Below are 17402 nucleotides of genomic sequence, written 5' to 3'. Positions count from 1 at the left end.
GTGGAAGCAGCATGCTAAAATGTTTCCTGACCTGGAAGATGGCGTGTAATGTTTTTGCCACCCCGGCATCGAGTGCAGCCAATGCAAGAGACCTTCCCTCTGCTGGATTTGTAATTTGAGAATGGAGAACCCAGACTATTGCAATATGTGTGACTGTAGCCTACTTGTGTTAAATCACAGGTGCGGGTTGGGTCATGGGACTTTTACTGGGCAGGTGCAGCTTTGACTTGAGCATGATGGTGGGTAATGGGTTGGTTCTGGTACTAAGCCTTACAGATATGGGCGGGTGCAGGTTTTCAAAATTGGACCCATGCACGACTCTGGGATGAATACAGGTATATTCAGGTAATGCTTACAGTAAAGTATTCAAACATGTTCTGGCAGAAACACAGAATAAAAGTGTGAACCTAAAAATATGCACAATATGGGATCTTTAATATTTTTTAATGTATTTTTTTAAAGGCAGAAAAAATACAACAAACAAAAACAATGCACTGGCCCTTTAATACTCCTATAATAGTACCGCATCGATAGGTGTCAAAATCCCATGGATGTAGAGAATTAAACCGGAAGTATGTCGAATCTACCTGCAAATTAAGTTTGAATGTTACCATGTAAAACTCTCGCCTACTTCATAGAGCATAGCATACCAAATAATTAACATCTTAAAGGTCCATTCTACTTAAACAATAATAATTCAACATTGTTTTTTGAACTGAAACTTAACATATAGTTTCTGCAAGCGTTTTATTCTGAAATTTACTCGGAAGTCATGCATTTTCCTGCTGCCTTTGACACCATCTGCCTTGACGGGTAAAAGAAGCCAGACGACAACAAGAAGCACACGCGACATCACAGACAGCGGGAAGCTTGTCTCATTGTGATAAAAGGTAGGTGGACGGCGTGATATTCAACATGGAGGCTTTATTCACATCTATTATAGCTGCTGTTTAATATATTGTGCTGCTTTTACTCTTTCTCTTCCCACTGAGGCGCGTTAAGAGAGAAGCTAATATTACACTGGACTGTTGTGACGATGTGTGCGTGTTTGCGCGTTTGTAATGGCACGCTCATAGGAGCCTATTAGGATAAGGTTAGCTTAAATGTGTTGAATTAGCATTTTGTTTTTCGGGCAGCCTTTGTGTGTGTCTGTGTGTGTGTGTGTGTGTGCATTATGCTTTGTTTTATGTGGCCCTTGAGACTAATTAGAAGACCCCTTTGCGTGCGTGTGCGTACCGTATTGTGTGTATGGACCGGTATATGTGAATGAGCAGGGGGCTAGTCTAATGCTAATGATACAGAGGGTTACATTTAAAAAAAAATGTCTAACAAAGAGAGGAGCCTATCAAACACAGTCACAAACAGCGCCGATGGGTTTCAGGTGACGTCAAAAAAACCGTGACCACGCACTTCACACCCCTACCCACTCAGACACAAACACACACCCAATCTATTACACCCTTAACGTTACTTAGTCTAGATTATACCCATATCGGCATAAAGATAAAAAAGCTAAACTCACTGAAAATTGGGGAGGTCCAAATAAAGGCAACTTAAATCATGTAGCTGAAACAAATAGTTTAAATATATTTAGGACAACAACACAGTTAAAACCAATATATGTTTATGAGACACTGCAAGAGCACCATTCATTTATAATAGTGTGTGTGTGTATGTGTGTGTGTGTGTGTGTGTGTGTGTGTGTGTGTGTGTGTGTGTGCACCTGGCAGGATTTGTTTCTTTACATATTGGAGCAGTTAAGCAGATGGATGATGGTGGGGGACCGAGGGAGGAGGGGCAGTGAGGGAGGAGGGGAAATGAATAAGGGAATAATAGACAGGAGGATGGAGTGAGAAGGAGAGGAGAGGAAGGAGGGAACATTAGGGGGTGCATAAGCAAGGGAAAGCATAAAGAGAAAGAGAGGTGAGGGAGAGGATGGGTCAGTGGGGGAGTTGTTGATGTTGGGAATGAGAAAAGGAGACAAGTGGAAAACACTGAGGAGACAGGAGGAGGAGGGAGTAAGGTATGAGTGAAGGATATGCAAGAGGAGGAGGGGGTAGCAGATGGAGTTCACAGCAGTGTAAGATCAGTGTATGTTTGACTGTTTTTGCTGTTGTTTAAGTAAACAGTGGCTGAGCAAGCTAAGTTCTCTCCTCTATTGCTCTCCTACTAATATGTATATTAATTATTAGTCAGTGCAACACTTCCTGAGATCCACAGAAAAAACAACTTTATTTCATCATGTAAATCAAACTGGAGTTAAAAGAAGCCGATGTAAGTCAATTAGATTTTATTAATAAAGCCCAATATCACAAACCACAATTTGCCTCAGGGGGCTTATACAGCATCCCTCTGTACTTGAACTCTCACAGCAAGGAGAATCTCCCAAAAAAACCTTTTAACAGAACAAAAAATTCTACATACTGTATATACATGTATATACGCATACATAAATCCATATCGATAATTAAATTGATAAACAATATGCAGACCTACTAGTCCGTTATATATTCAGTTTTACTGTATCAGTCGTAACATTTGCAATAAAGAACTGCATAGCTCCCCTTTATAAAACAGATTCCTTTCAAGTTTTACATCTGGGTTGTGAGAGAGCTTATCAGTTGTCACAGTGCTTATTCATAGTAAAAGTTATTCTAGAGAAAAAACTGTGTGGCTCAAAACGCATTTTACACAGCAGATTATGAATGACCAATACAGGAACAGAGATGGCTACTCGATTCTGTACTATCTAAAGCTACTGCAGATTGTAGAGTCAGAATCTAAACAAAGGACTTTCCAAACATGAGTGACATCTTTTAATAACAGATATTGCTCCAACCATTAGACCAGACTAAGATATTTTCTCATAAAGAGTAATCTAGCTCACAGGATGTATACTGCTACTATAAGCCTGCCATTGGCAACCTATTTCAGACAAAATTCTCCTCCCCTTCCACTTCCTGCCTGTTGCCATTTTCAAAGCCCCTGCAGCTACAGGAAGGTAGTCTGCTAGACATTTCTCCACATTTCATTTTAGCACTGTGCATGAAACAACAACTTCAGAGCTAGCAACCTCCACGCTCCTTTTAATGTTTGACGAGACGTTTTCTGTTGCAGGGATTTAGCTATTTAATGCCATGGTGATCATTACCACTCTCTGCACATATCCTGCGTTTGGCACCTGAGTCATGAACTGATAGTGTGCTGGTTTTCAATTTTACTCCTCTGAAACCATCGTCATTGCAAATACGCCTTAATGAGCAAACGTTGCCTCCATATGTTTTCGCTTCTTTTTCCCGCAGGCCTGCTGTCCACCTCTGCCCTGTTCCTCTCTCTTGTTGTGGACATATGTGTCTCATAGGTTACACCACATTTTCTTCACTTTTTTTTGGGTCAAACCACTTTTTAAATGCCTTTTAACAGGTGCAGAAAAACACGGAAAATTAAACCTGCTCCAGAACTTTAATAGAGACACAGGGCATTTAAGTCAAGAGGGGAATACAATTCATTGCTCTCCATTGACTTTGTAGGATGTGAAGGTGCCTCCTTGTCATTACCCTTTGCTAGCAAACAGCACAACAATACCTAAATATACAATACCTAAAAGCTGCTTTGTGGTGGGATGCACTACCAACATGGTAAGGACTCCCTAACTAAGTTTTTACAAGCTGCAGAACCAAAAAACTGACCTTTAAGCAATTACACGTGAGGCATCAGCAAGAAGATATGGGGATCCTGACACTCGGTGTGCCTACATGCAGCTAGTTTGAGCAGACAAGCTGGAGAGGCTAAAGCTAACTAAGCTATGTTATGCCTAGTTTTGATCTATGATAGCTTAAATGATCATTTTACCTGGTGATTTCATAAAATGAGACAGACCGACAATATTGAGTTTATCAGTATAACTTTTTTTTAGTTCATGAGGCACTAAAAACATTTGTTGTCATGCTGATATCTGATACCCGCTGCGAGGGTCATAAGGACAGAGGGATGTCGTATGCTGTAAAGCCCTGTGAGGCAAATTGTGATTTGTGATATTGGGCTTTATAAATAAAATTGATTGATTGATTGATTAATATTTTTAGTGTTTCAGCATTTGGTTGTATATTGCAGTGCTGATAGTTTTCCACTCCGGTGGTTGTGGTTTTCAGAGTATGACGTATTGTGCTTTATCTCTATTACTGATGAAAGTTTCAGAGTCTGTATGTGAACGTGATTTAAGGTGGTATTTATTTTTAAACCTGCAACAAGTTTGAATGAAAGATACATATTAGATGTGCAAAGTCCTTAATACATTATATGTATTAACCAATTTTAGCATATCACAGATAAAGAAGCGTCAGCCAGTAAATAATAAGAAATTGCAGTTCAGAAATCCTAAAGATTTGTGTGAGGTCATAAAAAACAAACTAGTTTCCTTAATCTGCAAATTAAAAGAACAGCTAATCTAATTTAATAATTTGTACCTAGAGTTTGGCTAGTCATATAGCGTTTCCTACCTCACATATTGTCATCAACTTGCATATGATAAGAGAAAAAGATACACAGTAGTGGGTGATAATATCCCATTTTTCAGATATTTTGTTTTACATCCAGTTATCCCTTCATCCTCTTTTTCTTTTACATCATCTTCTCCACCACTCTCCAGCCTTTGCCTGAGGTGTTGTGTAATGCCTACTCAAGCATAAACAGCAATGGGAGTGTGTGTGAAGGCAAAACTGAAGGAGGACAGGTTTCCATGGCAGCCATGAGCTGTAGCAGCAGCTTTATAGATAGATAGATAGATAGATAGATAGATAGATAGTGTTAAAGCTGGAAGAGATTTCTTCCATAGTTAAATTATGTGTGTCTCTTTGTTCTCCTCTCTCTCCCCAAATTGCCATTGTATTGTGTCTGTTGTCATAGCAATATATAGATTAGTTACGCCCACATTCCCCTCCCCTTTTTCTCTCTGTCTCATTCACGCTTCGCTTCTCTCTCTCTCTCTCTCTCTCTCTCTCTCTCTCTCTCTCTCTCTCATTCTTTTGGTATGGATGCTCAATTCCAGAACAATCGCTGGCACTCGACCCTCCCTTGCTGACGTCACTGCCTGCAGTATGCGTGTATGTGTGTGTTTGTTGTGCCATGTCGTGGTGGTGTACAGCCTGCTGTAGAGCGATAAATCAAACATGCATACTTACACACTGCTGCTGGCTGTAGTTTCATATTTATGGTACGAAAATGAGAGTGGCATTGATCTCCTTACCTGACAACCAGCAAAGAGCATATTTCTAAAAAGGTTGAACTAGTTCTTTAAGTTCTATGAACAAACCTCTTGCTTTGTTTTAAAGGACTGCACGAGACTTGACTTAATTGATATTGAGCATAGATGGGGAACCAGTCAGCCGGTTCCACTGGAAAGCATTTATTCTCTTTTCTCTTCATAGTAAGGTGTAGTTAGGTTTTGAGAGGTTTCCTTTCGACAATTGAAACAAAGTATACATACAAGTAAATTTTATCAAATTCTCTTGAGTTCAGAAATCAATAACAACTTTACTTGACATAAGTACACCAGTACATCCCTAGTTTGACAGATCATAATGTCAGAATTAGCTGGACAGATTAGATACACTTTACAATGACAAAGTAAAAATGAATTGAAATATCATGAAATAGAATAAACTTACTCAAAGGACAAAGGGAACCTCTTCAATCGAAGTGCAAACAGTCAATCAACTCAGGACATTCAGTAAGCAAACCTGTGCCTGCTTTTATCGAATGAGCTCCTATGTGGCCTAATCCAGCTTTTATGTGACCTCAACTTCCAGCTGTGTGCTTAAAAGGGTATACTTCCCCAATTTTCAATGGCTCTTCATCAAAACAATGTGGGTAGTATGTGTAAATGAACTGTAGTAAACCTCCCTCTATCTAACCAGTACCTAGATATCCCTCCTCACCCCCCAGTTAAACCGGAGTTTGGCGAGTTTGGCTGGCTCTCAGGCTGTTGCTTGAACTAAAGGCTGTACTTTCACAATTTCATATTGCCCGTCAACACGGACACAAAGAGTATAGAGAAGCAGATCAAGATACAGACCCACCTCTCTTTCTGACTCAAACTCAGACCAAAATCCAAACGGTAAAACTAGGCAGAGCTGATAGAGTATATAAAATTTATATTACTACACTGCCTATATCTCACCTATCTCACAATATTTTAAGGAACATTTTAATGCTGTGCTGAGTTTGTGAACAGGTGTAGGGTGCCTAACTGTTTCCTGCAAAGTGAAAACAGAGGCTGACTTAGATCAAACAGTAAAACTAGGCAGCGCTGGTATTAACCAAGACTCTGTTACTGAGTTGTCTATTTTCTCACCCCAAATGTTTTTAGAAATTAGTTTTTGCTCACAGTTCAACTGAAATACGAGATTGTTTGTTACCAGCCACCAGTGGTGTAGTGGAGGGTATACACAGGTATACGGGGTATCCCCACTTCTTTTTCTATCCAGTTACAGTATACCCACCTATCAGCTAAAAAGCCATTGTAATACATAGGAGAGTATGCCCACTTCCTCATCGTTAACCTAGCTATCTACCTTCCTTGTTGTACACCCACCTCATCAATTACCACTACACCACTGCCAGCCACCCACCATTGTGTCAAACAGACGAGTTTGCATTATGTCACCCACCAGTGGGAGTGTTAATTTGACCGGTGCGGCGATGTGCATTCTGGTTGTTAGAGGTTTTGTCCTTCTATTTTCTCTGTTTTCTCTGATTCTGTAGCAACGCTTTCAAATATGTTTGTGTCTTTCTACTGCATGGACATCCTAGTTTTATCAAAAGGCTATCTTTCCAGCGGTGAAATACTCCTTTAAGGCCTGCCTTACACCAAACAACGTTTGAAGCAATTTCACTGTTGCAAACAATGTGCGCTCCCTTGATCTTGATTGTTTGGTCCAAGGTGATCATAAAACTTGGTCCGAGCTGTCTCAAATCAGACATGCAAACAGTGAAGCTCAATGACGTAAACATTATCAACAATTAAAAGTCACTCCCTCCAGCAACAAAGAGGAAGCACTAAATCATTCAGCACTGGTAGACAGTAGACATGGAGGGAACCCCAGAGGGGGCGCAAGAAGGTGACCAAATCTCGGTTCCCTTGTACTGTGAAAAAGGAGGGGAAACTGGTGGCGTTGTGGAATGAACAAGGGTCTGTGTTTAAACTGATCCACCAACCAGCACTAATTTTAGTGAGAAATCTTTTAGTCTTTTTAAGTGGTTCGCCTCTCATTCCCACAGCCCCCTCCCACTAAAATAGCACAGCTTGCTAAAGAGGGCTGGTTGCGAGTTGAGGTGACAAAATCCAAAATGTAAAGTTTGTACACAAATATAGTTGATCTTTGTGGATATATCGATGCCGAGGTGACAAAAACAGTGTCTGAAGCCCTTTATCTTGTGTCTCTAGAGTTATGCAAGGAATTGTTAATATGTCATATTTCTTAAAATGAGTTTGGTGTGATGTTTTCCACCAGGAGCAGGATGGAAAATAATTTTAAAAGGAATCTAGTTATCATCTTGCAGATAGTGACCCTGCAAGATCCCCATGTGAAGATCCTGTGAAATCTTATAGAGTGTGACTGAAAGTTCACATCATCTTTAGATGTGAGAGGGTGTCACACTTTAGTCTTTAAAAAAAAAAATAAAATAAAAAAGTATTTTTAATGTCTTTTAGTTCATGGGAGGGTTTTTTTTTTTACTGGAGTTTTTACTGTTGAGTGTCACTATAGCTGCACTAAAGCAATATAAGGGTGAAGTGTTGCTTAAGACCAACTTTACAATTCATCGAAAGGTTCCTCTCTCTCAGCAGGAAAGCAAAAAAGTGTTTCCCAAAATGATTAACTATTCCTTTAATTTCAACATAAGACATAAAGTAAAACTCAGGAAAATCCAAGGCACTCTCTTTGGAAAAATTAAAAAGCCTTTATTGTTATGGCTTGGTCGTCTTAAACTTTAAACCTTAAACCTGACCAAGCCATAACAATAAAGGCTTTTTAATTTTTCCAAAGAGAGTGCCTTGGAGTTTCCTGAGTTTTGCTATATATGATTGGTCATCCAAAGAGCACCTCAAGCAAACAATTTGAGTCCTGGAAGCGCTCCTCTACAGACATTTTGTGAATAAGACATAAAGTGTTGGGTTATGTTCACAGCTATGCTGGCTAAAATGTTTTGACTTAATGTGGTCACTGTGGCGTGAAAAACTATCACCTGCTAAAACAAAAAATGTCACTCAGAACTTCACTGTAAAAGATGGACTATTTCATCCACTCTCTCCCTCTCTCTCAGATTGACTGAAGCTCTACCATGCCTGTGGCCTCCACCAGGACAGAGCCTGGTGAGACCATACACCTTCCTCCTCACTGACTCATATCACCATTTGACTGTGCTTTCTTGATTCACACCCCGGACTTCACACCAAGTTTACAAAAGGGAATGGGAAAAACATGTATAAGAATAGTATAGTTTATGTTTCACCTAAATGACACTGAAATAGAATAAGATTTCTGTTGAAAACTACTCATGTAATAGCAGCTGCAGATGTAGCTCTTTGAAGATGACTGAGGGGAATGTTAATACTTAAAACTGAATATAATTTGACCACAGTAAAAGCAGGATAATCTCTCTTTTTTCTGTTTCAAAAGTATCTAGGGACAGAATACACTCCAGCTTGTACAAGGACATAAATAAACTATTATTTAGTATTATTAGATTTAATTAATTAGTTTTAACCCATGGCCTAAAATATTGCAAATATTTATTTTTTTTTATTTTTTTTACCAAAAGAAAGTAAATTTAGTTTCAACCCCTTGTGATGATAATTCAGCCTATTTTGACCAGAGGTCAAACACATCCATCAGAGAGTATAAATAAAGCCAACCAGATTAATACTGCTAAGTACTACACTAAGCATTTATTTAAAGCAGTCCTACAGGTCAGCCAGAAAAACTCTAAAGCTCAGAGTCCCATTTGTGACAGTCTCATTTTCCTTGTCTCTCTGCCTTATTGACCCTTGGTCCCTCTTCTGTGTGTGTGTGTGTGTGTGTGTGTGTGTGTGTGTGTGTGCACGCGCGCGTGTGTATTATAGTGCCCCAGGTGTTGGACGCAATGAGCGACAGCACCAACAGCTCCACCACGGCCAATGACCTGGACCTCATCTACCTCAAAGGCATCATGGAGAGCCCTCTGGTGTGATATACACACACACACACACACACACACACACACACACACACACACACACACATACATTTAAACATACGTTTAAATCACAAGTTTTATCACTGCATTATTATTATAAGTAGCAGTATTATTAGTGATATTGTTATTATTATTAATAATTATATTAATGAAATTGTCATCTTAACATCTACAAAAGTATAAAATTAATTGTAACTGTCATAGACAAAACTATTGTTTTTAGATAATCACCATTATTAGCTTAAAAGGATAGTGCACCCAGAAATGAAAATTCAGCCATTATCTACTCACCCATATGCCGAGGGAGGCTCAGGTGAAGTTTTAGAGTCCTCACATCCCTTGCGGAGATCCAAGGGGAGAGGGGGTAGCAACACAACTCCACCTAATGGAGGCTTATGGCGCCCCAGATTAAAACGTCCAAAAAACACCTAATTGAAACCACAGAATATCTCCATACTGCTCGTCCGTAGTGATCCAAGTGTCCTGAAGCCCCGACATAAAAAGTTGTTTGGAAATGTGTTGAACTCTGTTTTTAGCCTCAATGTAGCCTGTAGCTCTGACTGCTTCTGTGTAGCTGATGTGTGTGCACTTGCGCGCAAGACCAGCGAAAGCACGTGAACACACATGAAGGCGGTGCCCATGTCTCGCAGTCTTGCGCAAGCACGCACACGTGAGCACGGTCCACAGAGAGGCAGTTAGAGCTACAGGCTACAATGAGGCTAGAAACAGTTTAAATGACGTTTTTCCAAACAACTTTTTATGTCGGGGCTTCAGGACACTTGGATCACTACAGACAAGCAGTATGGAGATATTCTGTGGTTTCAAATATATGTTTTTTGGACGTTTTAATCTGGGGCGCCCAGCCTCCATTAGGTGGAGTTGTGTTGCTACCTCCTCTCCCCTTGGATCTCCGGAAGTGATGTGAGGACTCTAAAACTTCACCTGAGCCTCCCTCGGCATATGGGTAAGTAGATAATGGCTGAATTTTCATTTTTGGGTGCACTATCCCTTTAAGCCAGTGGAACCTGCTTTTGTTGCACATAACATAACGAGTTGTCATCAGCTGAAAATAATGTTCACTTTACCGGTCTCTCCTGTGCTCTGCCATAGCTTGGCTCTGTGTGTGGAAAAGTATGGAAAAATATTTCCAGACTATTGCCCCTATTCTGTTTTCTAAAATATAAAATTCGGAATCTCTAAAAATAAATTGATCATACAAGCAGAAGTTTTTCTCGATGTTTGGAGCAGGCAGTCAGAATGTTTACCACTGTGTGAGAGAGTGTTGGCCAGAGCAAGCTTGATGTCATTGAAAACAAGACAACAAGTATGACATGCGACTGAACACACACTCCTACACAGAACTGCTCTATGCCTGTACATCACAGCCTGCAGAATGGTTCTGCCCTAAGTGCCTTACAACTGTAAGATAATCCAGACATCTGCGACCAAATTGGTTTGAAAAAACATGCTGCAATATCTTTGGTAAATGGATGGACCTGCACCTGTATAGTGCCTTTTTAGTCTTCAGACCACTCAAAGTACTTTTTACTTTACATGTCACATTCACTCATTCACACACACATTCTCACACTGGTGGCCGAGGTTACCATTCAAGGTGCTTCCTGCTACTCAGTAACCATTCACACACAATCACACACCAATGGAACAGCCATCGGGAGCAATTTGGGGTTCAGTATCTTGCCCAAGGATACTTCGATATGCGGATTGGAGGAGCCAGGGATCGGACCGCCGGTCCTCTGATTAGTGTACAACCCACTCGTCCTCTGATCCACAGCCGCTTCCTGTTGGCCTGGTGGCCAGCTAGGCCTGCACAGTAGACCTTTTTCACAGCAGCCATTTTGACATGCTATAGTAGGGAAAGCACAGGTGTATTTTAAAACATCAATGACAGCTGCATTCCGCATAGAGGAGGCCCTGGTATTGTGCTTGTGGGCTTACTGCAATAGCTCACTGTGAAACTAATGGGCCTGAGCCATCGTTAATGGTTTGAGTTTCACCTGTGCTTTTCCTACTGTGACAAGTCAGAATGTATACTGTGACAAAGGTCTATATATAGGGGAAACACTGATGTGTTTATGTGCGCGTACTTGTGAGGACCTGTCTATCATGTTTTTGTGTCTAAGTGTATCCAATTTTATGTGTATGTGTTGTGTGTTAGGAGCAAGAGGAGAGCCTGAAGGAGCCACGTCCGTCACCAGTGAGGGAGAACAATGTGGAGCTCCTGCAGGAGATCCTCAGAGACCTGGACCCCTTCACACATCACTCTGACACTGCAGCTGAGCTCACCCGCATTCTCACACAGCCACACTTCCAGGTGTAGAACACACACATAAACATGTAAAACAGTGAAAAATGTAGTCCAGTGTCAAAATTACTCTGACGTGGATTGTATTAGGAAACTACAACTTAATCTTGGTTGTTCTGCTGAATCTGATAACAAGATGGATTTTGTAAATCCTGTGCATACAGGAAAGATCTGAGTCTTTTTTCTTCACACAGTTAGTTAAAAAAGCAAGTAGTGTTACATAATGTGATGTTTTAATGTCTAACACTAAATTTTGTCCTTTTTTGTTTGTCAGTCTCTACTGGAGACTCATGATTCAGTGGCGTCCCAGGCATGTGATAGCCCACCTCCCAGCCCATGTGATTTTGTGGATCATGAGCAGGAGGACAGCCACACAAACAACCTGCACCTGCCACCTGATGCAATTCGCATGGTGGGCATACGCAAAGTGGCGGGGGAGCACCTGGTATGTAACATTAAAGCTGAGTTCATTCCATGTTGGTTTGCACTTTTCTGCTCCAAGCACTCCTCATGTTTGTTATAAAAGCATTTAATCAGTAATTCAAAGATGCAGTGAAAATATTGATTTTGTTAAATAAATAAATGAATAAATAAACATGAGCCCCAACTGGTCATTCCTGAATGTTGTGCTTTTAGTAAAACACACACAACAGTTGGTCATGTGTAGTTTGGGTTTACTTACTACTGTAGATGCTGATCTCATATTTATTGATGATAGAAACAATAGCGTTTATTATTGTTTCAGGGTGTGACGTTCAAGGTGGAGGGTGGTGAGCTGATAATAGCCCGCATCCTCCATGGAGGGATGATCGATCAGCAAGGACTGCTGCATGTTGGAGATATCATCAAAGAGGTAAGGTAGACCATTAAGTAGGCATGACCTTTGCTGACCCCTTCCATTGTCTGGATTAATGGTGGGAATGCCTTGAAATTCCAGCTTTTATTCCTTAACTTTGAAAAAGTTTTGGCCCCTCGAGAAACACTACCTGTTCCCAAATAAGTGCCTCTTAGAGAAATAGTTAGAATAAGCTTAATTACTTTATTCATTTATTAGATGCTCCTACATCTGTATGCTAAATATGAAGCTACTGCCAGCAGCCAGTTAGCTTAGCTTAACTTGGCACAAAAGCCCTGGAAAAGGGGAACAAATGGCTTGGAAAAACAGGGAGAAACTGCCTGGCTCTATCAAAAGGTAAAAATTTGTAAATGTTTGTCCTTTTCTGATCTTAGCTGTGGAGTAATTCAAGGCTCTGTTCTGGGTCCTCCTTTTTAATGTTTTTGTCTCACCAAACTCTTCCATTACAGGTGCTTTTAATGCATTTATTAAAGGTATACTATGCAGGATTGTCGGTTACTGTTTGTAAACACATTTGCCAGCGAAAGTAAAATATATTTGTGTTTTATGGCACTGTGTCTGTTGGAGGCCCTCTGCTTACAGTCCAACACCTTGTCACTACCTTTTAATAAAGCCCCAACCTCACCTTAGCGCTGTGGGGATCCACATCAAAAAATGTCCCAAACACGTAGAATAAGGGGAAAATAAAAGAATGCTGACCAAGAACAGAGTCTCTGCAGAAAAATACACTGCCACACACTAAGAGTGGGTGATGATTGAGATTGATTACTTTTGAGTCTATACATTGTTTCATAGTAAAACTTCTGCATAGTGTATCTTTAATAAATATGACCAAATGAAGCTTCATGAACCATTATATTCATTTTCTGAGCCCACGATGTGGCAGTCTCTGTTCAACAAAGGGTTGAAAGCACAGGATTTGCCTTTACATGAGCCTTTCTCTCTTAGCCAAATGCGCCATGTAGTGGGGTCAACAAATACAAATTAGTGGTTCATAAAGCTTTATTTGGACATCCCTAGTTATTTGTGTCAGTTCACAAACTGTTTTTTATCCAATGTGTTGGCAGGTGAATGGACGAGAGGTGGGCCAGGATGCCAGGGTGCTACAGGAGGAGCTGCAAGCAGCCAGTGGAAGTGTAGTTTTGAAGATACTGCCCAGCTACCATGAAGCCATACCACCAAGACAGGTGACAGATATAAACAACACCACACACAGAGGAGACACAGACGTTGTACTACCAGTCACAAGTGTTGCTGGTGACTGTGGATTGATACTGACCAGAAATGATATTAAATATATAGCATGTGTTATCAAATGTACCACTAATGACATATATTTCTGTATCTGTTTCTCTAGGTGTTCTTTAAGTGTCACTATAGCTACGACCCAGCCAACGACAACCTGATCCCCTGTAAGGAGGCAGGCTTAAGGTTTGAGACAGGAGACATCCTGCAGATAGTCAACCAGGATGACATCAACTGGTGGCAGGTAGAGTACAAAAGTTTCACTTTTTTGTGCACTGCTGATTCCACAGCAGGCAAAAAGCTGTTCAAATTCAGATCTTCAGATTACAATGTCATAAAACCACAGGACCATTAGTATTCATTTTTGTCATGAATGCGTATTGTGTGTGTGTGTGTGTGTGTGTGTGTGTGTGTGTGTGTGTGTGTGTGTTATACAGGCCCGTCATGTGGAAGGTGGTAGTGCAGGGCTGATCCCCAGTCAGTTGCTGGAGGAGAAGAGAAAAGCATTCGTCAAGAGAGATGTGGAACTGGCGCCAGCAGGTAACTGGAAAGAAAGATTTAATAGAACAAAAAAAGATGATCAATAAAAAAATTATACCGAATGATGAAAAATAAATTAAGAAAAATAAACAGCATGATGTCAGGAATCAGATGGCAGAATAAAGAAACTTTTTAATAGTTCATTTCATGCATGAGTGATAGGCTATATGAAAAGCTCCTTACAGCAAGTAGAAAGCAGGGTAAATACAGTTTACTTGAGAGTTGAAGGTGTAGCCTGTGTATTTAGCAACTGTGCTCTATCACTGTAATACCACAGCTACTCTGCATTGTGTGTCATTGTTCCCACCTTCAGTCTTTTACTGTTTCACACTGCTATCTGGTGGTGAAATGCCATATCTGCATACAAATGTCTTGTAACTTTCAAGTACCAATGATCAGAGGTAGGAATGCACCAATTGTGAAATTCAGGGCTGATACCAATGTTAAAATTAACAATTGATAGCCTATAGTTGATACCTGTGTTTTGTTTTGTTTTTTTACATTTGGACATTTTGTAATGTATTCATGTTTTTTTTTACCTTTTTGAAAGGGGAACAAAAAAGTCTTAATTATAAAAAATAACTGACATTTTTTAAAGTCATTCAGTCTTTTATTACACTATGTTTGAATGATAAGAAATTCATATCTTTAACATAACCTTCTAACACATGAAAAATATCTTTAAAAATAATCCAGAGAATAAGGACAATAAAGCCTTTTCATGCCGCCATGCTGGCGATAGCCGTGGCTGGAGGCAATGGCCCTCATTTATCGATCAATCTTACAAAGCAACACAGATCCAAGCGTAGAAATCACCTAGTGATAGGGTAAGCATGGGATTCATGAAACTTTATCTTGCCCTTCACAGTGTAGGAATGACTGGGTGTTGATAAATGTGGTGGCTGAAAACATTTAAATATCCTCGTCACGAGAGTTTATGAAATGGAGAGAAACTTCTCTAAGCTATAAATGGAATCACTGACGGCGTTAATAATACAGCCTATACATTTCATAATATTGATATTGTTAGAATATGCATATAAAAGCTTATAATTGACCCAGACCGAGGAGCTTGTGGCTGCACGTATTGGGGCTGCTTCCACTTAGAGCGTAACAGGTGGCAGAGGAGACAATTTCATCACCTAGGTTACTAGTACTTAAATAATTACATTGTTGTAGGGTTTATTTATTTATTTTTAATGATGTTTTGATTACGAATTATGTAAAATGCTTAGGCTTGTTAGTGTTTTTAAAAAAAGAGAGGTTTCTGACAGAGCTGTGCACAAGCGGTGTTTATTCTTTGGTCAGCCTGGAGCCAGTCCCACAGAGCCAGGCAACAGTCAGCTGTTATACAGGGCGCACGTCCATATGGCGACTACACATTTTAAGTGATTATTATGTGGCTGCAAATGCTTAGATGTCAGTCAGAATACGGTCTAATTGCAATTTTTCAACTCAGCCAGATTTACTGCTGCACCGCAAGTCCACACTGACTCAATTTTGCGTACACAAGCTGAGACTTGAGATTTGATTGTAGCCTCCGTTCATGTCCACATTGAGAAATGCCAAGCTTTGTGTGGAAATGTACAGACGCCCAGTTTAATGTTGTACATTCATGAGGGCCATTATGCGTTTGGGTTTTCCGTACATTTGTTTGTCCCATTCTCATAAACGTGATACCTCTGGAACAACTTGAGGGAATTTCCTCCAATTTGGCACAAACGTTCACTTGAACTACAGAAATAACTCTTTGGAATTTTGTTGGTCAAAGGTCACTGTGACCTTACAAAACATGTTTTTGGCCATAACTCAAGAATTAATTTGTTAATTATGACATTTTAGTACAAATGTCTAATAGAATAAAATTATGAAGTGATGACTTTTTATGTCCAAAAGGTCAAAGGTCAGTCTGACATCATAATGTTCTGCAAAAACACTTCTGTCCATTACTCAACGCCATAACTCAGGAACAGAAGGGGGAGACATTTGGTCAGATACTGAATTGGTGACAATAATCTTGGGTGTCCACCTTGAAATTGTGCTGATTGTATAGATCTTCTCTGCTGTAGGGGGTATGTATGCCAGCTAGCTGAAATTACAATTATGGGCTAGTTTGGCAAGAAAAAAAATAATATGGGTCCTTGAAAAGTTTCTGACTTTAGTTCATGAAAATGTGTGGGAACCTTGCGTGTGTGAAGCATCCATGTTTTAAAATGTATAGCTTCTTTGCATAAACATCCAAATTTGAAGCATTGTCTACTGCCATGGCTACAAATAAGCCTGAACAAACATGGATTTAAACTGTTACTGCAACTTCACTGATGTGCAGAGCCATACAACAGCAAGGCGGTTATTTTAGTTAATATACATTTAATATATTGTAATTCCCTCTTTAAAGTATGTAAGAATGTGGCCAAAATGATTACTGCACTCAAATTCAAAATACTGCTGCGAGTCGTGTCCGCCCCCCCTTCCCTACAGATTTGAGGTTGCTGGACAGCGGCACGCTGGAGACTGATTTGTTTGCCCACGGGCGGCTGCTGTGGCAGGGCCACGTCGCTGCGTCCTTGATCTTCCGTTTTCCAGCGCAGCGTTCGAGCAAGTCCGGCCTCTGCTGCTAACGCTGCTGCCGGGATGCAGCGGAGGAGGAGCTGGCTGCTAATGTTATGTACCGGGACACTGCTAACTAGGCTTGTGCCAACCAGTTTGATTTAAAGCCAAATATCTAACCGAACCAATATATCGAATTATATACCTAATTTTACCACTGGGGATCGCATTTGAGCTATTTTTCCCAATAAAAGCCCATTATATGTGTAATGCGCTTCCAATCCACTAGGTGGCGGTAATGCTGTATTAACCGCCAATACACACAAGGTTATACAAGAAGAAGAAGACGCAGAAGGACACCAAGGAACCGTCCTCTGCCGTTTTAACATTTAATCGCTAGACTGGATATTCATTACTGATATCTGCAACATAATTTTGCCTAGTCAAAACTCTTATTCAAGATATCTGTAATTAGATTTTGCCTAGTCAAAACTCTAATTACAGATATCTGTAATTCAGTTTTGACTAGTAAGATTCAAACTATTTTTGCCATTCATGTGTATGGGGTTTGTCATTATAGATATCTCCAATGTAGTTGCGGATATCTGCAACTGAATTGTGGATATCTGTAATTCCAGTTTGAGATATCTA

General features: G+C 40.2%; 1 protein-coding gene across 1 annotated transcript in view; it reads left to right on the top strand.

Moving 5' to 3' along the window:
• The first annotated feature begins 809 nt into the window (after nt 1-809).
• The window catches only part of LOC126405750 (MAGUK p55 subfamily member 2-like), a 28428-nt gene continuing 11835 nt past the window's right edge, over nt 810-17402 (top strand). Inside the window, exons 1-9 of the mRNA XM_050069649.1 lie at nt 810-890; nt 8323-8371; nt 9122-9222; nt 11414-11569; nt 11835-12005; nt 12306-12413; nt 13484-13603; nt 13774-13905; nt 14099-14201. Coding sequence (XP_049925606.1) covers nt 8341-8371; nt 9122-9222; nt 11414-11569; nt 11835-12005; nt 12306-12413; nt 13484-13603; nt 13774-13905; nt 14099-14201 — 922 coding nt within the window. The 5' untranslated portion in view covers nt 810-890; nt 8323-8340. The remainder of the gene's footprint in view (nt 891-8322; nt 8372-9121; nt 9223-11413; nt 11570-11834; nt 12006-12305; nt 12414-13483; nt 13604-13773; nt 13906-14098; nt 14202-17402) is intronic.

The sequence above is a fragment of the Epinephelus moara genome, chromosome 18 (assembly GCF_006386435.1).
Source record: "Epinephelus moara isolate mb chromosome 18, YSFRI_EMoa_1.0, whole genome shotgun sequence".
Classification (NCBI taxonomy): Eukaryota; Metazoa; Chordata; class Actinopteri; order Perciformes; family Serranidae; genus Epinephelus; species Epinephelus moara.
This window is presented reverse-complemented; position numbering and strand designations above follow the sequence as displayed.